Source organism: Lissotriton vulgaris, chromosome 7 (assembly GCF_964263255.1).
Source record: "Lissotriton vulgaris chromosome 7, aLisVul1.2, whole genome shotgun sequence".
Classification (NCBI taxonomy): domain Eukaryota; kingdom Metazoa; phylum Chordata; class Amphibia; order Caudata; family Salamandridae; genus Lissotriton; species Lissotriton vulgaris.
This window is the reverse complement of record NC_141695.1, coordinates 480516634-480537704: the sequence shown is the minus strand read 5'-3', so window position 1 is coordinate 480537704 and position 21071 is coordinate 480516634. Positions and strand designations below refer to the sequence as shown.

The window sequence follows — 21071 nt, the reverse complement described above, 5'->3', positions numbered from 1 at the left end:
GCCTTGGAAAATATGATAAACTAGGCCACAGACACTATTCGTTTTGAAGAATAAGCAAATAAAGTTGATTTTCATTAGCAAAACAAGAGATGTTGGAATGCCACGAATTCTAGGTTTACCTAAACATCACCAGTAAAATTAAAAAGCCAATGATACCTTCAGAGATGGAGATAAAAATTGTCTTACAATCATTCGAGTTGTCAGGAATTTCCACAGGACTTCCGACAATATTGAAGGTGAATTTTCTATTTTGGACACTGGTAAAAGTACCCCGTTGAATGCTAGGAACTGGAAACATTTAGACCTACTACAATAGGCCATGATCTGAGCATGTTAATATTGCTTGTGCTACAGAGGATTACTACAGAATGTGACTGACCGTCTACAAGGAACTCAATCAGGCTCAAGCAACAATCCAATGCACACTCAGGCTGCAGGCCCTTTGGATAGAGAGAAAGAACAGGTGTCGCCTCAGTAAGCGACCTGGTTTCCACAAAACACTTAACAATAGAAAATTGATAATTATCCATGCCAGCCATATACCATGAAACCATACCACATGCGTCATATGGTGTGGTGGTTATTTTCTTTTAAACAAAGCAATAGTGTACCTGAGATCAGTCAACAATCCTGGATAGGGAACAACATAAGTAGCAATTATCTGCAAACCCGAAGCATCATTAAGGTGAACAGTTCCACAAACAACACTCCATGGAGGTAGGCAGAAACTCTTCCTGTTCGAATGTAAAACAAAGCATCTGCCATGAAAAGAATATGATACAGAAATATTTTAATGAAAATTTAATAAAAAAATGTTTGCCTTTACATAATGATGAAGTAAAGTGCAGAAATGTTGATTACCAAAACATTGTGGTCTAAGTTATTAATGTTGCATTTCTAAGTTTATGTATATAACTGCAATTGAAGTTATTTAAAGAAATTTAAAATATTTTGGAAACATATAACAAAAACAACATTTAAACCTTGATTTATTGACTTAAAAATAATTCTTAGAAATGCAAATAATTTAAAAAGGGTATCAATTATTCAAAATATTCAATTGTAACTTACAATAAATGTATTATAAAATACAAATGTTTCTTATATAAAAAATAACATTAACAATTTGGATTAAATATTAATACACAATATAAAAATGTATATTTGATAATAGTGAACATGTAAATTAATTTACATTTAATAAAATGTGATGAATTATTTCTGAAAATATGTAATACAATTATTACTTTTAAAAACAAAAAGCTTACCAAAATAGACAATAAACTAAAAAAGAAAGATAACTAAAACCATTCAAAAATGTACCTTAAAATAAATGTATTCAAATATCTTCACAAAATGTACATAATGAACCTGTAGTAACTTTATTCCAAGTCAAAATCATTACAATAATAATGAACAATTCCAGTACAGTAATCTAACTCCAATACTAATTGAAAGAATGCATAGTATGTGGGGTGAGGCTTGCTATTTTATTATTGGTCTAAAAGCATTGTGGAAAGTGCATATATTATAACTCAAGTCCAACAAACACTGGAGAAAATACATATGTTGGCGGGATTTGCTAATCTAATTCCAGTTCAACAAACATTTTAGAAAATCGTTCCATATTTTGGGGAAAGTGTATATATTGGAGGGGGAGCATTACTATTCAAACTAACAGTGGGGAAAATGCATGCATTATGGGAGATAAGACTTTCTATTTTATATTCAGTCTGATTAACATTGTACAAAGTATATACACTGGTTGGGGGTTGAGGGAATATACTTCTCTAATTTAATTCCTAGAACACTGAAGAAAGTTTATTCATTGGAGGGGTCATGCATACTATTCTACTTTCAGGACAATTAACTTTGCATTGTGGGGAGACGGTCAACATGACAATACTAGCTGCAATAACTAATATTGGAGATAGTGCACACATTGTGAGGGATGTGGATTTCAGATTTGCTTTTCTAACTCCAGTATGAAAACTATTGTGGAAAGTCCATTTAATAGTGGAGGGCGTCAGAGTTACGATTTGAACTCCTGTTGAACGTGCACTGCGAGAATAAATGTATTTTATGTGTCAAATTTACTATCCTAACACCAGCCTAACAAACATTTGAGAATGTGTAAATATTTTAGGTCAGATTTATTATCTCCAAACAGCATAGAAAGTTCATACATTGACAGGGGTGGATGATATGTCCAGTCCAACAAACATTGGAGAAAGAGTATAGTTTGGAGAGGTCACATTTACTATTCTAATAGCAGTCTAATAAACATTAGCAAAACTTAATTGATTGAGGGGGTGAGATTTAATATTCTAACTCCTGTCCCATGCAAATTTAGGAAAGTGCATACATTGGGGGCGGGGGGGGGCGATTTACTATTATAACCACAGTGTAACAAACATTGTAGGAAGGGCATACATTGGACAGGTCACTATTAGTTTTCTAGCTCAAGTCTCCTAAACATTGGGATAGGTACAGATTTACTAGGAAACACTGGAGAAAGACTACATATTAGAGAGGTAACATTTACTATTCTAACTGAAGGCAAGTACACACTGGGAAATGTGCATACAGTGGACAGATGTAATCTTCTAACTCCTGTCTATCAAACATTTGAGAAAATTAATACATTGGGGGAGGGGGCAGTGATGTCAGCTTTACTATTTTATCACAAGTCTAGCAAATATTTAGGAAAATCATAAATGTGGGGGAGTGGCACTTTCCATTCTTATTCCAGTCTAAACACATTTGGAGAAGGTTCATACATTGAAATGAAATTAAAAATTATATTTGTATAGCGCGTAACTACCCGGAGGCCTCGCAGCGCTTTGACTGATTACTGTGGCGGGCTACAGGGTAGATTAACACGCTTTTGTAAACAGATGGGTTTTCAAAGCTTTCCTGAATGCCATCCGGTTATTATTCTCTCTGAGATCCAGAGGGAGGGAATTCCAGATTCTTGCAGCAGTGTGCGAGAATGAACGGCCACCCCATCGGGCCTTGTTGATTTTAGTTGTGGTTGCTAGACGTAATGCACCAGAGCGGAGGGCTCTGGAAGGAGTGTAAGGCACAACTAGAGGAAACAAGATGGCAGGGCCTGTTCGATGGAAAGATTTGTGCACAATGCACATGGCCTTAAAATGTACTCTGGCAGCCACCGGGAGCCAGTGTAGTTCTTTTAGGGCTTTCTTGGCTGACTGCCAACGGGGAATGTTGAACAGTAATCGGGCAGCGCAGTTTTGAGTGACCTGAAGTCTGTTGGTCACTGCTGCCGGGGCTCCTAGATATAAAGCATTTTCCATAATCCAAGTGGGAGAGTATTAGGGCCTGAACCATAATTCTCCTCATCTGGAATGGAAGTAAAGGGAGCACTTTCGGAGCATTTTCATTAGCCCAACACACGTGGATGCCGTTCTAGTGGCCTGGACCGAGAAGTCTAGCGCTTTATGGAGCCAGATTCCAAGGCTCTTTATCTGAGGTTTGGGGGGAGGAGGAGTGCTGAGACATGTGGGCCAGATGGAGGCCAGAGTGGTCGGTACAGAATTGCCCAGCAGCATAATCTCCGTCTTCTCCCCGTTAAGTCTAAGACAGGAGGATTGCATTCACTTGGCTACAGCCTCTAGACAGGGGCCCAGGGTGTTGGACGATCCCCCGGCGTGGTTCAGAGAGACCACCAATTGGGTATCCTCCGCGTAGGTGACAATACGCACACCGAAGGGATGGACTATCTCTGCTAGAGGTCTCATGTAGGCATTAAAAAGTGTGGGGCTTAGGGCAGAGCCCTGGGGAACCCCACAGCTGATTGGTTGCTTGGAGGAGACTACCTCGCCCTCAAACACCTGGAAGAAGCGCTCATCCAGGAAGGAGGTCAGCCATTCCAGGGCCACGCCCGACATGCCCATGCTCTTCAGACGTTGTAATAGTGTGGCATGGTTAACCGTGTCGAACGCGGCACTGAGATCTAATAATATGATGGCTGCTTTCCCTCCCTGGTCCAGCACAGATCTTACTTCTTCTGTCACTGCTAGAAGAGCAGTTTCGGTTCTGTGTTGAGGGCGGAATCCTGTCTGAGAGGCACATAGTAGATTGTTAGATTCTAAGTAGTGCACTAAGTTGTTATTAATGTACCCATTGGGGTAATCAGATGTAGTATTCTACCTGCAGTCTAACAAACACAGTGCAAAATGTAGCCATAAAGTGGATTTAGATATGTTCTTCTAAAGTCATTGAGGGGATTCCGATTTGCTTTCCAAACTCCAGTCTACAAAATGCTGGAGAAAGTACATACATTGAGGGTTGTGAGATTTACTATTCTAACCCCAGTCTCATTCAAATTGAGGAACGTGCATACATAGCACCAAAATCTATCAATTCAATTCAATATAAGCTTTATTCGGTTGAAACAGAGCAACCATAAAAGCACAGTACAAAATTTAAAATACATTCATTACAATACATAGTGAAAAAGGAAATACTACATCAAAGAATAATAAAATTAATACACCAAAAAGATAAGTAAATAAAAAACCTCATTTGTTGTAAAAGAAATGCAACCCTCAATGTCTCTTGATGAAAACAATCTATTCCGAGTAGGTTTTCCACACTTAATACTGTCTCCTCTGCAATTCTCCTAGTGTAGACAATAAATTCACCACAGTGTTACAAATGGGCTTCAGAATATGCGGGAGTCCAAAGTGCGTAAAAACTTATTCAAGTAAAGACCAACCCCAGGCTTCGAGTCATTATTAACAGGCCATTCAGCAAAACGATTACGGATGGGTATGTTGAAGTTGCTGAATGTATGGTCTCTATTGCCTCTACAGTGGTTCTTTTCTACGTTTAAACTTACAGGGGGCAAGTATGCGGTTCTAGGGTAGAAGTCTCTCAGTTCCCAAGTAACTATAGGGCCGTCTCCCATTTGTGGCTGCCAGACTTGCAGATATGGGACGACGTGGGGATCCCTAAAGTTTATAATAATCAGGTCACCCACTATATCTTTAGGTAGAGGTCCCAACCACTTCACCCTTCAGGCCTCACCTTCACAGCGGGAGACTCCCACAGCGCCCGCAGCTTCAAACGCTTTGCTCCCATCCGCGGGTGGGGGCAACCAAGCTGGGGATCACAGCCGATGCCGCCGGAGCCCCCACAGCTGTCCCTCGTGTCTGCTTCACGTCAGCAGCAGCCCCGCAGCCCCGCAGTCAATTCGCTGCAAGCCCGCACTTGTCCGGTTCCCAGGTGCAGAGGCCCCAACACTTTCAGGGTCCTGACGCCGCACGCAGCGCGACGTCGCTCCGCCTCGCACCCTACTTCTGTGCGGTGATTATCGGCCTCCAACCCTGCCGCAGCCGGGCTCTCAGTTAAGTCGCAGCTGCCTCTGCCTCTGTGACTAAAAGGAGCCGCAGCACGCCGCAACCTCCAGCAACATCCAGTGCAAATCAAGGACCAAATGAGAGCAGTGTCTGCACACTGTTTCACAAGAACACCACCGGGTGTCAAAGTGTTTGACAAACATGTTTTTGAATGTCATCAACAAATGTAAGACAGACCTGAATCTAAATATAAAGCCACTGGTCTAAAACGTGACATGTTACCAACTTATTTGAACACCATCCCTTAGCATGACCACTTACGTCCATGTCATTACTGACACTATAACTAGTTATTAACCGGCACTATATCTAGGCCTCAATTTTCATGTGGTCATTTAATAAATTCTGGGTATTGCACTCTTGCCTTACTTCCGATGAACTAATTAAAATACCACCCAATGATTTGTAGGTGAAACGTTAATGCTGGAGACAGTATAAAAAATGACATCAAGTGAGGTGGTCACCCTATACCCATGACACATCTCAACACTGACACTAGGAAATTAAGTATGACAAGATGACACAGAACACAAAACATATACATATTTATATATAGTGCTCTTTGTATTTGCAATACATGGAAGACGCTTTGGTCTTTTGACTGTCCACCTGTTCTTGTCTCCTGGGGTCTTCTACAACCTCCTGATCAGAGTCATTTTGCACGTGGCTACAGGAGCATGATAGTGCATATGCATGGACATATAAATCAGGTAAAATAACTTGGTCTGCACTTATAAAGAGCGATTTCTAACTATAGAGAAAATCAGAATGTAGCTACATGCTCCTCCCTAGTTTCCGCACCACTAATTTTCTATAGTATCCCCATCCATCACTTCCTGTTCCTTAACGTGTTTCTAGTTCCGCAACTTTTTCCTCTAAATGTCCTTTTCTGCATTCCTTAAGACTTAGGGCCAGATTAATAACTGGTGCATCTCTGCATATCAGCAGGGATGCGCCAGTTACTGTGCGCCATGGCTCCGCCACCATGAATGCGCCGCATTTACAATGCGGCTCACAATGGGGCAAAAACGGCACAGATGCATGACGCATCTGCGCCGTAAAGGGGCACATTGCTCTAGTTGCATCGCAGGCGCGACACAGCTCAAGCAAAGCTCTGGGGGGCCCTATCTTTACAATGCTGTGTCAATCCTTACGCATGCTTCAAGCAGGCGCAGGGTTTTGACGCAGCATGGGCTCAAAAGTGACTGTGCCACGTTTGGAAGGCGTTCCTGCACCGGAACGCCCCTCCCTGAGTAGGAACACCTACTTCTGGGGCAGGGCTTTACAACGTGACGCATCTCCCAGATGCGTCACGTTGTAAACACCCCACAGCATGGTGCATCTTTTGCGCCGCCGCTGCGTCACTAAAGTGACGCAATGGCGGCGTAAAAGAGGCGCAAGGGTCTTGTAAATCTGCCCCTTAGTTTCTTCAATGCAATATTTCCGTCAAAATGTATTTTGCAGTATTAGTGTCTGTATTCAATATATGTACATAGGCTAGAAAGTTCTGCATCGGACTGGATTTGACAAACATTACCATGTCTGGGCCCATGACCTTCTGTTCTAAATAGTGAAAAATGTTTGGAAGATTTAATGTTGGGGCCTTTTTTATTCTTTTGTTTTCACTTAAAAGATGCCACAATTTTACTTTTTAATAAAGGACTGCACAATAATGCAATTTGACATGATACCATTCAAATTGCATACGCTCATGAATTCGAACTACATTTTTAGGGACTACATTCATGCATGTCCTTTTAAAGTCATAGCTGTTATGTAATGTACACTCTTTGAATGTCATTACACGTCAGCACTTCATGGGGGTTCATTGCACTGCATGGAAACCACAGGGGATTTCTTTGACACTTTCTCCCCTCAAAAGATTCTAGTTGTTATGACTATGTTTATTGTAAACTTAAAAGTCAGCGTACTCGTTTGCTTACATTTTTTTGTCTCAGAAATTATGTTACTTTACTTTCTCCGGAGTACCACTTAAAAAGCCCTCTACTCCAAAGTAAGTTTATTCGAGCCTGTTTGTTTGTCTTCTTCCTTACTTTTCACATACGTTGCCATGCACGCCCTTCTGATAATGACAGTTCCTTCTAAATGCATGTTGCATGAGGGCAATAATGTCCTGCTATTCCATATTCGAGCCATGCATGAGGCAGGCGACGCACTGGAAGCTATTTCCCACTTTTGATTACAGTCCAACTTGTATTTCTATTTATTACGGTCCGAATTGTTAGTCGCCAGCAGTGGTATCCTTGGTAATTAATGGATGTGATTAACTGCAGGTGGTATTCCCTGGTGTGGGGACAACGGGCTTGGTTTTACTAGTTCTGCTTCCACACCCGGTAAAACCTGGCACCGTGTATGCGGAGGGAAGGGTGGACAGGCAGGAGAGCAGCTGTTATTTCCCTGTTTATGTACGGCAGATATTTTTGGCAACATTCATCTGACATCAGTGAGAAGAAAAGTGAAAGTCTGTGTTCTAGTCAAAAGTAAGGTTTAATATATATCTATCGGCAAAACTCCATTCTCTAATTTTGTTTTATTAGACCAGTCCATACATCGAAAAGATCTTTTTTCTGATTTCTCTTTTTTTGTCCATATTCAGGAAAACGTGCCTAGTATTGCTGCAATGGGGTCTGGTGGAGGCTGCCTAGCCATGATATCTTTTTTGGCCATACTAGAGGAGCTGAAAAACCAAGATCTCTTAGATGCTTTTATGTACACTTATGGATGTTCTGGATCAACCTGGTAGGTGAATTTGAATAACATGCTTTTCAAACGTTCACAAACACACCCTCACACCGTGCTACATGAACAAGTTGGAAGTGTGTTCTTCCTCAAGAATTGCAATACACTTTAGCAGCGTAAGAATACAACTTTGTCTTAGAAAGTCTCAAATTTACAGCTCCTACACAGGAACAGACAATCACCAACATCACCACAAGCAGCCCAGAGGAAAACGTATGCACGTCTGTGTTCCTTAACAAACAACTCCTTCCCAAGGATAAACCTAACCTCACCAAATGATTTGATTCTTCGTGCATCAACTTGCTCTAAATGTGACATTTTGCCTATAAGGAGATGATACTTCAACATGTTTCGATCTTCTAAAATACACGAAAACACATTAAGTGAAATTTGGGCAAATGTATGTGATACAACACATAGGGTCAGATGTAGGACCGTTTTTTACTGCTGTAAACGGGAAATCGCAAACAAAACAGGTGATGGACAGAATGTGGATCAATGTCACACATTCACCCCAGTCCAAAGATCTGGGCCCAAATCCATCGCTTTTTTGCACTCCACACCACCCTGGGTTAGACAATGGCGATATGCAAATCAGCTCTGACCCTGTGCCCCCTGGGAACAGTCCAGTCCGAACTACAAAAGCCATGTCCTTCCCAGAACGGAATCAAGCATCCGAGGACCGGACCGGTTTCGAGGTAACACCTCTCATCAGCCCGGCTAGCTTGACTCCAGTGGTGTGGAGTGCCTGGGACCCACGTCTGAGCATCCCCAGCGCACTTATGGCGGTAATTGCAAACAAAACAGGTGATGGACAGAATGTGGATCAATGTCACACATTCACCCCAGTCCAAAGATCTGGGCCCAAATCCATCGTTTTTTTGCACTCCACACCACCCTGGGTTAGACAATGGTAATATGCTGGAGTCAAGCTAGCCGGGCTGATGAGAGGTGTTACCTCGAAACCGGTCCGGTCCTCGGATGCTTGATTCCGTTCTGGGAAGGACATGGCTTTTGTAGTTCGGACTGGACTGTTCCCATGGGGCACAGGGTCAGAGCTGATTTGCATATCGCCATTGTCTAACCCAGGGTGGTGTGGAGTGCAAAAAAACGATGGATTTGGGCCTAGATCTTCGGACTGGGGTGAATGTGTGACATTGATCCACATTCTGTCCATCACCTGTTTTGTTTGCAATTGCCGCCATAAGTGCGCTGGGGATGCTCAGACGTGGGTCCCAGGCACTCCACACCACTGGAGTCAAGCTAGCCGGGCTGATGAGAGGTGTTACCTCGAAACCGGTCCGGTCCTCGGATGCTTGATTCCGTTCTGGGAAGGACATGGCTTTTGTAGTTCGGACTGGACTGTTCCCATGGGGCACAGGGTCAGAGCTGATTTGCATATCGCCATTGTCTAACCCAGGGTGGTGTGGAGTGCAAAAAAACGATAGATTTGGCCCCAGATCTTCGGACTGGGGTGAATGTGTGACATTGATACACATTCTGTCCATCACCTGTTTTGTTTGCAATTGCCACCATAAGTGCGCTGGGGATGCTCAGACGTGGGTCCCAGGCACTCCACACCACTGGAGTCAAGCTAGCCGGGCTGATGAGAGGTGTTACCTCGAAACCGGTCCGGTCCTCGGATGCTTGATTCCGTTCTGGGAAGGACATGGCTTTTGTAGTTCAGACTGGACTGTTCCCATGGGGCACAGGGTCAGAGCTGATTTGCATATCGCCATTGTCTAACCCAGGGTCGTGTGGAGTGCAAAAAAACGATGGATTTGGGCCCAGATCTTCGGACTGGGGTGAATGTGTGACATTGATCCACATTCTGTCCATCACCTGTTTTGTTTGCAATTGCCGCCATAAGTGCGCTGGGGATGCTCAGACGTGGGTCCCAGGCACTCCACACCACTGGAGTCAAGCTAGCCGGGCTGATAAGAGGTGTTACATCGAAACCGGTCCGGTCCTCGGATGCTTGATTCTGTTCTGGGAAGGACATGGCTTTTGTAGTTGGGACTGGACTGTTCCCATGGGGCACAGGGTCAGAGCTGATTTGCATATCGCCATTGTCTAACCCAGGGTGGTGTGGAGTGCAAAAAAACGATGGATTTGGGCCCAGATCTTCGGACTGGGGTGAATATGTGACATTGATCCACATTTTGTCCATCACCTGTTTTGTTTGCAATTGCCGCCATAAGTGCGCTGGGGATGCTCAGACGTGGGTCCCAGGCACTCCACACCACTGGAGTCAAGCTAGCCGGGCTGATGAGAGGTGTTACGAGAGGTGTTACCTCGAAACCGGTCCGGTCCTCGGATGCTTGATTCCGTTCTGGGAAGGACATGGCTTTTGTAGTTCAGACTGGACTGTTCCCATGGGGCACAGGGTCAGAGCTGATTTGCATATCGCTATTGTCTAACCCAGGGTGGTGTGGAGTGCAAAAAAACGATGGATTTGGGCCCAGATCTTCGGACTGGGGTGAATGTGTGACATTGATCCACATTCTGTCCATCACCTGTTTTGTTTGCAATTGCCGCCATAAGTGCGCTGGGGATGCTCAGACGTGGGTCCCAGGCACTCCACACCACTGGAGTCAAGCTAGCCGGGCTGATGAGAGGTGTTACCTCGAAACCGGTCCGGTCCTCGGATGCTTGATTCCGTTCTGGGAAGGACATGGCTTTTGTAGTTCGGACTGGACTGTTCCCATGGGGCACAGGGTCAGAGCTGATTTGCATATCGCCATTGTCTAACCCAGGGTGGTGTGGAGTGCAAAAAAACGATGGATTTGGGCCCAGATCTTCGGACTGGGGTGAATGTGTGACATTGATCCACATTCTGTCTATCACCTGTTTTGTTTGCAATTGCCGCCATAAGTGCGCTGGGGATGCTCAGACGTGGGTCCCAGGCACTCTACACCACTGGAGTCAAGCTAGCCGGGCTGATAAGAGGTGTTTCCTCGAAACCGGTCCGGTCCTCGGATGCTTGATTCTGTTCTGGGAAGGACATGGCTTTTGTAGTTCGGACTGGACTGTTCCCATGGGGCACAGGGTCAGAGCTGATTTGCATATCGCCATTGTCTAACCCAGGGTGGTGTGGAGTGCAAAAAAACGATGGATTTGGGCCCAGATCTTCGGACTGGGGTGAATATGTGACATTGATCCACATTTTGTCCATCACCTGTTTTGTTTGCAATTGCCGCCATAAGTGCGCTGGGGATGCTCAGACGTGGGTCCCAGGCACTCCACACCACTGGAGTCAAGCTAGCCGGGCTGATGAGAGGTGTTACCTCGAAACCGGTCCGGTCCTCGGATGCTTGATTCCGTTCTGGGAAGGACATGGCTTTTGTAGTTCGGACTGGACTGTTCCCATGGGGCACAGGGTCAGAGCTGATTTGCATATCGCTATTGTCTAACCCAGGGTGGTGTGGAGTGCAAAAAAACGATGGATTTGGGCCCAGATCTTCGGACTGGGGTGAATGTGTGACATTGATCCACATTCTGTCCATCACCTGTTTTGTTTGCAATTGCCGCCATAAGTGCGCTGGGGATGCTCAGACGTGGGTCCCAGGCACTCCACACCACTGGAGTCAAGCTAGCCGGGCTGATAAGAGGTGTTACCTCGAAACCGGTCCGGTCCTCGGATGCTTGATTCAGTTCTGGGAAGGACATGGCTTTTGTAGTTCGGACTGGACTGTTCCCATGGGGCACAGGGTCAGAGCTGATTTGCATATCGCCATTGTCTAACCCAGGGTGGTGTGGAGTGCAAAAGTACGATGGATTTGGGCCCAGATCTTCGGACTGGGGTGAATGTGTGACATTGATTCACATTCTGTCCATCCCCTGTTTTGTTTGCAATGGCCGCCATAAGTGCGCTGGGGATGCTCAGACATGGGTCCCAGGTACTCCACACCACTGGAGTCAAGCTAGCCGGGCTGATGAGAGGTGTTACCTCGAAACCGGTCTGGTCCTCGGATGCTTGATTCCGTTCTGGGAAGGACATGGCTTTTGTAGTTCGGACTGGACTGTTCCCATGGGGCACAGGGTCAGAGCTGATTTGCATATCGCCATTGTCTAACCCAGGGTGGTGTGGAGTGCAAAAAAACGATGGATTTGGGCCCAGATCTTCGGACTGGGGTGAATGTGTGACATTGATCCACATTCTGTCCATCACCTGTTTTTTTTGCAATTGCCGCCATAAGTGCGCTGGGGATGCTCAGACGTGGGTCCCAGGCACTCCACACCACTGGAGTCAAGCTAGCCGGGCTGATGAGAGGTGTTACCTCGAAACCGGTCCGGTCCTCGGATGCTTGATTCCGTTCTGGGAAGGACATGGCTTTTGTAGTTCGGACTGGACTGTTCCCATGGGGCACAGGGTCAGAGCTGATTTGCATATCGCCATTGTCTAACCCAGGGTGGTGTGGAGTGCAAAAAAACGATGGATTTTGGCCCAGATCTTCGGACTGGGGTGAATGTGTGACATTGATCCACATTCTGTCCATCACCTGTTTTGTTTGCGTAAACGGGAACTCAGCACGTTTGCGACCACAAAATTGGTCTGCCCTATGTTACCGACTCATAAAATAGGGTTTGCGACTTGCTATTACGAAGGAATGTGCCAAGGGCGTCCCTTCCTACTAGCGATAAACCCAACGTGACACGTTTCGCGCTCCACAGAGTGTGTGATCAAGCGCTCTGTGGAGCGCATAACACGTCACGTTGGGTTTATGGTGTAATAAACCTCACTTTACGGACTAACTTTGTAAACTGTGGTTCTTTGCCCGAGCGTCGGTTTGGAACGCCGTTTCGTAAGAATATATATATATATATATATATATATATATATATCTATATATTACCTACTGGCGGTCGCCAGTAGGTATATATAGTTAGGATTTTTTCTCTATGGGATTTTTGAAAATTCTATGTCTAATAACTTTGGCGTTTGTGGACGGAATTGGCTGAAATCTTCAGGAAAATGGAACATTTTGTTTCTGAGCAGCCCCTGACAATTTGGGGGGGTTTCATCAAGGGGGGGCCGAGAAAAAAGGGGGGTCCCAAAACGCATTTTTCGCATGTTAATTTCCATGGGGCGGTTGGCCTCACTTTTAGCTCGAACGGCTGAATGGATTTGCACGAAACTTGGCAAAATTGTAGGGACTGTTAGCCCGATGTGCCTTTGCTCAGTCTCAATATATGTGCTCCAGTGGATTTTGAGTAATTTAGGTTCAAAAAAAGATATATATCTGGGCGGAGCCTAACCACACATCTGATCTGATTGGCTGTCAGCACTTCATCCAAGAAGTGTTGGCAGCCATCTTGGGACCAATATACATGATAGCACCTCATTAAAAAGCATTGTAGTTAATAGAGGGTTTTAGGACTTTAGTTACATTATAAATCATTTGTTGATGGTACCATACTCGTTTTAGGAATTGTGGTGGGTTCTAAGGTGATTTTACCATGTGAAAAAACCTTCTGCTGTGATATCATGAATATTGTTTGAAAGAAAACTAATATCTCATGATTTTCCCACAGTGGTTTGGAAGGGGATCTATAAGCTAAACTGAAAGCATATTTTCTGTAAATTCACATTATCTTTCTCAGTCATGTGAAAATGAAGTCTGACATTCTCAGTAAAACATGTACATCCAACAAGGACAGAGACTGTCAGTTGATTCCTTTGTGTTCTACTGCAGCCTCCTAGAGTGTTCTAAAGAACAACTAGAGCGCTAACAGTCCGACTTATTACAAAGATATGGCACACCTGAAGCCATCTTGATTGAAATAAAGTAGTAACTCTTAAAACATTTAATTTAAAAAGAAACAACATGAGTGGGTATATTTTGCCATAGAAAGTATGATTAGTGCTGCAGAATGAAAAATTAGGGCACATTTTGAGTGACTTCTCAAATCCTTTTCTATTTCATTAAAACATTCTGACATGCAGTCTCCCAAAATGGCCACCAGAGACAAAAGAGCCCAAATGTAGCCCAAATATCACCCAGATGTAGCCCAAGTATAGCCCAATGACAGAATGTCCCAGAGTGTTCTAAAGAACAACTAGAGCGCTAACAGTCCTACTTATTACAAAGGTATGGCACACCTGAAGCCATCTTGATTGGAATAAAGTGGTAACTCTTAAAACATTTAATTTAAAAAGAAACAACATGAGGAGGTATATTTTGCCATAGAAAGTATGATTAGTGCTGCAGAATGAAAAATTAGGGCACATTTTGAGTGACTTCTCAAATCCTTTTCTATTTCATTAAAACATTCTGACATGCAGTCTCCCAAAATGGCCACCAGAGACAAAAGAGCCCAAATGTAGCCCAAATATCACCCAGATGTAGCCCAAGTATAGCCCAATGACAGAATGTCCCAGAGTGTTCTAAAGAACAACTAGAGCGCTAACAGTCTTACTTATGACAAAAGTATGGCACACCAGAAGCCATCTTGATTGGAATGAAGTGGTAAGTCTGAAAACACTCAATTTAAAAAGGAACAACATGAGGGGGTTAATTTTGCCATAGAAAGTATGATTAGTGCTTCAGAAAGAAAAATTAGGGATCATTTTGAGTGACTTCTCAAATCCTCTTCTATTTCATTAAAAAAATTCTGACATGCAGACTGAAACATGCACTTTGAATACCAGCAGCAGACATCCCTGGTGAGCAGTAGCTTTACTACAGTGATCTAATGTGCAACTAGAGTGCTAACATTCAGAATTTATGGCAAATGTGTGACACATCTGAATGCCTTCTTGATGGAACCAAAGTAAACAAGCATTGAAAATGCAATAGATCTCGCCCTCGTTTAAGTTAAAGCCATTCTTTTTGTAATGAGGTGGCTTTTTAGCTTTGCTTTTATTAGTGTTTTTTCAACTTTCATGTAAATAACATGCATCTGTATGCATATAAGTATATGTATGCATGCATTTATGTTTGTATTTATATAGATATACAGATGATATATGTTTATATATGTATGTATATATATATTCACTGAAAAAACCATAGGTTAAAGACCATATATAGTTAGGAATTAGCATTTACAAAACCTTGAAAATTCACTGAAAAAAACATAGGTTATAGACCATATATAGTTAGGAATTAGCATTTACAAAACCTTGAAAATTCACTGAAAAAACCATAGGTTATAGGCCATATATAGTTAGGAATTCGCATTTACAAAACCTTATTTTACTCACACAAAACCATTGAAATTCCATATATAGTTAGTTGCACTATCTATATATCGCGCACCCGCAATCCACTGCTGATGATGTCACATATTACATCATTCATGACATGGTCAGTGACATCACTGATGACATCACTGATGACATCTCAAATGACATCACTGATGGCATCACTGATGACAACATCCAGTGACTGTATGTTTCTGTAAAGTTAAAATATGTCTTACATATTGAAGAATGAGTGGATGTATAAGTGTCTGGATGAAGGATTTAGTAGGTGCATGACTGACTGTATGAGTGAGTGATTAAATGTGTCTCACTGAGTGCATGGGTTAGTGACTAAACTGTCTTAATTTGTGCATCATTATGTCTGTTGTTCTGTAAACTGTTGCATGTGTTGATAAGTAGCTATATTGAGGAAAATTAAATTTTGGCCATGTTGTGTTCCCTAGCGCGTACCCCACCGACTCCATGTACCAGCTTAAAGTGCATGTAACTTCCCTCCTGTGCCAGCTATGAAGACGCAAATACATTTGCGTCCACCGTCAACTTGTCCTCTTTCAGACGCACCATGAATGGATTATATAGTCCGTTCCTAAGTATGCTATGCCAACGTCTTTTTGTAGTACACTTTTCGCTTTTTCCTGCTCTAGCCAGAGTAGGCCCTGAATTCCTGCCATCTGAACCTCTTTTGTGGCTCCTGGCTCTGCCCAGGCTACCTCTGTACTCATGAACTATGCCCTATATTCAGCGCGGCCCCTCGTGCTCAGCTCAAGCCTGCTTTCTGCCAAGACTGACTATAACCTTCGAGTTATCTGTTCCGTTCCCCGAGAATACATTCCTGCCTACTAGATTCTGTAAACATCCTCTCCAGCTGCAGAGCCAAAAGGCCGACCTGTCTTAATGCAAGTAATTCATAGCCTCCGTTGCCATGCTTCCATGGAAGGCCCCGTGCCCCCACGCTTCACATGTAGACACTCAGGCGCTTATACACGCATCCACAGTTAGCATAGAATAGCTTCTACCCTAGAGACCTTTCCGCCCAGATAGTATAGTTCCTAAACATCAGATATCAGATATGATAGAAGTACAAGTTGATCTGACATGCCAGACTTCTGTCTCTTTCCGTCAGTGTAAATGTCAAGACCCCTGCACCCCGTCAGTCGCACGTCATGCAGCTGCGCGCGCATCCAAGCTTCCGATTTCTGCTGACATTGCAACATTCTGCTAGCACCACCCCTTGGTGCCACCCACTTGCGTCACCTATCAGTGACGTTTCTTGCACACACCTCTAGTTCACGCCTAGATTACGCCTCTTGATGATGTATTGGTACCACGTGTATACTGTTATCTTGTCTTCTCTCAGCTGTTACGCCTCTCACATTGAAACCTATGATGTAAATCAAGTATATAAGCTATGTAATGTCAATAAACGAGAGCGCGCTCATCTATCCCTTCTGACACCCCTGTGGTGGTCAGAACATGATATCCTGATTCCTTTATGAGGAATAAAACCCTTAGAAACTCTAACACCACGGACTCTGTTTCCTTTCTTTTTATTGAGCTATCATTAATTAAGTACTTACCTGCATAGAAATTAAGAGAGTAAATTAATTATTTACGTCATTTTGGCGCCCGAATAGGGACCCCTCCCCCACCTCACGCGCCGGAAGGTGCGTTGCAATCCGTGTCCCCTGCCATCAGTTAGACGGACAACACGTGTACTGGCAGGATTTCCTGCATCCCCCTCTGACACACGGAGGTGACGAAGACTGCGATCAGTGCCCAGACGAGGCGGTGAGGAGTGCGGAGGATCCCGACCAGAGCCCAGCCGAAAGAAGCAAGGTCCGAGGTGTGAAGAGGCCCACCAGTTTTCCGAAGTTTTCCGAAGTTTTCCGAAGTTTTCCGAAGTTTTCCGAAGTTCCGAGTCGAGTCCAGTCGAGTTTTCCGAGGCCTTCTGGTTCCGTGCTTCCCGGTGAGTACCATTGCTGGGTCGTATCTAGACGGGTTTGGGTACGCAAGTCCGGTCTGCACTGTTTTTAGGCAGTGTATCTGTACTGTTTAGCAGTATATAAAGTATTCCGAATTTCTGCACTGTTACAGCAGTGTATCCGTACCGTTGAGCGGTACATTCAGTGTAGGGGGTGGTTAACGATGTCTTTAATGTTTTCATGTGATTAATGTCGTGGTATGAATGTGACTGTTTTACTGTGTATTATTGTATTTCTTGTATCAACTAGCAACTCGTATCAAGGAATAAAGATCTAGCGTTCAAGTAATAAGTAAACAAGATGCCGTTCCTCAGCAAGTTAAAACAGATAGGAACTAGGAAAGGGTTACTAGAGGAAGAAATTCCTATCCCCCCTAGGGACACTCCCGGTAATTTTATGTATCAAAAGCACGGCATAGATGCCATATTATATCTAGATTTATGGGCCGATTACACCAAACACCTAGACGAGAGACACAGATGGCCTGTTACCGGAACGTGGGATGCCGAGTGCATCATGAGGGTAGAAGAAGCATTATGGAAAAAGAAAGCTAGGCAATCTCAGAAGGACGCCATAGAATTTTGGCGTAAGGAATCACGTAAGCGTGCGGACAAAGCACTCCGTAGAGAAGACAGACTTAAAGAATCAGATAAAGAGCGAGAAAACGAATTAGTTACTGAAGGGATCCGAGTAAAAACAGAACAAATAGACCGTGCCCGAAATAATCTTGTAAACGGTATGTACCTCGCAGCTGATGGCCCATCCGAAACTGAATCAGAAATACCGAAAAACTTACAGACACCATTGGTCCCAACTAAAGTAATGCATAAAACTACTAAAGACATATTCTTGAATTCGTACCTAGAGGATGTAGCACCAGCTTACACCAATCTGCCTGTTCGTGCCCTGCCTACTGACAGGGATGGGGGTGGCACTACGCCCCCAGATCCAGTTCCACCGGTACAGCAACAGACCTCTCCCGCTCCCCCAGCTCCGCCACTCCCCGTTCTTAAAACGGATCTACCGAAACCAGTACTACCTGATCTTACTAAAAGACAGATTCAAGTTCAGATACAGACTCCGCGGAGAGATAATGCCCAAGCATCGGCCTCAGGAGGTGCGACGGCGGGTCTACAGACCCCTCCACCGACACACAGATTACATTTAAAGGACACACAGAATCCCTTCCAGTCTCCTTATTCAACCCGGCTTGACGCACTCAAAGATAGGATGTCATTCTGCAGATATGATCCAGTACCCGGAACAGACGATCTGATGGTATTAGCATCACTACGCTTAAGATCTGCCACCGATAGCTTGCTATGCTGTGTAGGAATGCAGGAAGTTCTCGACAGGCTATACAAATTCATACAGACGGGGAAAGACCCCGACAGTGTCCAAGCTGCCATGTATAAACAGAAAGTTGACGTCCAAAAACAGATATTACGATTCTTCATTAATTGTGTGATAAGAGAACGAGACAGGCCCGGGACAGACCAGAGTGAATTAGACGCATTGAACAAGTGGGGCCAAAATATAGCAGAAGCAAAACATGACAAGGGGACTAGCATAGCCACCATGTCCCAGAAAATTAGAAAGGCAGTATTAACTGCACATCAGGAAGAAACTGATAAAACTTCCTCCGGGGAGGAAGATGAAGATGAAACATCGCAAAAGTCTACAGATACTATAGCATATGTAGGTAGGGGAAACTACCTTAGGAAAGGTGTCCGTCCGGAGAGCAAGAGAGTTCTTTTCTCCGCTTTAACAAATCCGAATTCTTCTGAACATCAGTTCCAGGAAACTGATAAAAGGCTTCGAGATCGAGTAGGGTACCATATACTCAATTCTATGGATGAACAGGAACTAGCCCGGTCCGCCGTGTTGTGGGCAGAAAACGCAGATATATATAATGATGACACGTTAGTGCAGACATTTTTGAACCTTTCCCCGGAAGAGCAGAAAATAGCAGGTGTATACATGATTCAGCACCTCCTTATCAAGTTCAGAAACCATCATTCTGATCCAGGTCCCTTACACGAAACATTAGAAGCACTAATAATGGATAGATGGAGAGGTTTTAGTACCAAGTTAATACAAATAATTCTAGAACAACGACGTAAGTATAACACCTTCCTGAGCTCTGAATATGTCCCTGCCCCGCCTCCAGAAAGGAAAATGTACCACATGCAATGCGGTGGCGGCATTGAAAGCCAGAATCCCTTACGAGAAGTACACCCAGTTATGGGTGCGGACCAACGCCTGAAACGTGTGTATGTTCACACACCACTGACTAAGTTAGAACTATTAGAAATGAAGAAATTAGTTCCGTGCCATGATAAAGACCCTGCAGGTTTTCACAGAGAGCTTAAAGACATGTTATTAATGGGAGATTACACGTATGATGATATTATGAAAATGTTGAAAGTACTGTTGCCCACGGGCATTTACGAGAAATTAAAGGAGAAGGATTGGGAAGTGGGAGAGTCAAAGATAGCATGGGCAGAGATAGAAGACGAAGAAAGCAAACGAGTCCCAGGGGTAGGCCTTGGGGACAAGACTAAAGCATTACCAGGTTTAATAGTACAGGTTCTGCCAAGATTATTGACAACTAGAAAGGAAGATTGGGACGCGATCTCGTCCTGCAAACAGAAACAAGATGAAGATACTAGTGACTTTTATTCAAGATTCGAGAAATGTTTCATTATCAATAGTGGTCTAAAAACAAGTAGCGAGTCATATCCACACCTTTTTGTAACGAAATTAGTAGAGAACGCCCTACCACTGGTTAAAAATAGAGTGTACAAGGTTGAAAGTACTTGGCAGGCAAATACGCCATCACAGATGTTACAAATGTTACAATATCACCAGAATAGAATTAGGGAAGAACAGGACCAGGAACAGAAACGCATGAAAGACACGAAAATGAAAATGTTAGTGGCTCAGACAATTCCAGCCGAGGGTCATAGAAAAGGTGGGGCTCAGACAAATCATTCTGCTGCTCCCGTTAAAGGGACATGTAATTATTGCAAGCAGCCAGGTCACTACGTACATGAATGTCCAGTCCTGAAACATAACATCGAGACAGGTAAAACTAAAGAAAGACCGCGTCCGCCTAGACATGAACAGGGTCATCAACAGACCTCGCAGAACGAACAGCCAATGCAGAATACACAGCCTATGCATGATCAGTCCCATACAGTACAGACAGTAGCAGTACCGCAGCCACAGCATGCTCAGACACAGCCTACTGCCGCAACTAGAGAAGTCTCACAACAGATGTACCAGTATGCCCAGTCGGCATATCCGGACTATCAGCGTTACACATGAAACAGCCTAGGGAGGGAAAGTGATTTGCCTCTTATTGAAATTCCTGTAGATCAAGAAGGTCCTTATGTACATAGTCACGTATTAGGAAAAGACAGAAAGTTTTTAATTGACACAGGGGCAAGTCGCACTACTATCAGTCACAATGAAGTTCCAGGGGCACCCCTCTCAGGCTCACAGAATGTTTCCCTTGGTTTTTCAGGACAGCCTATTGTAAATGAAGTATCAGAACCAGTACCACTAGCTGTGGGTCCATTATCCCGAGTTACAGACTTGTTACTTACGAAGTCATGTCCCGAAAATCTGTTAGGAATTAAAACACTGAAGGCTCTAGGAGCGATAATCTGCTGTTCCCCGGAGGGAGTCAGACTCTTTCTACGGGATTTCAAGGGACATTATGTCCTACGTGAC

At 43.9% G+C, this 21071-nt stretch overlaps 1 protein-coding gene across 1 annotated transcript in view; it reads left to right on the top strand.

Moving 5' to 3' along the window:
• The window catches only part of LOC147701913 (cytosolic phospholipase A2 gamma-like), a 1137524-nt gene that overhangs the window by 136910 nt on the left and 979543 nt on the right, over positions 1-21071 (top strand). Inside the window, exon 4 of the mRNA XM_086930543.1 lies at positions 8002-8144. Within this exon, the coding sequence (XP_086786669.1) occupies positions 8002-8144 (143 nt within the window). The remainder of the gene's footprint in view (positions 1-8001; positions 8145-21071) is intronic.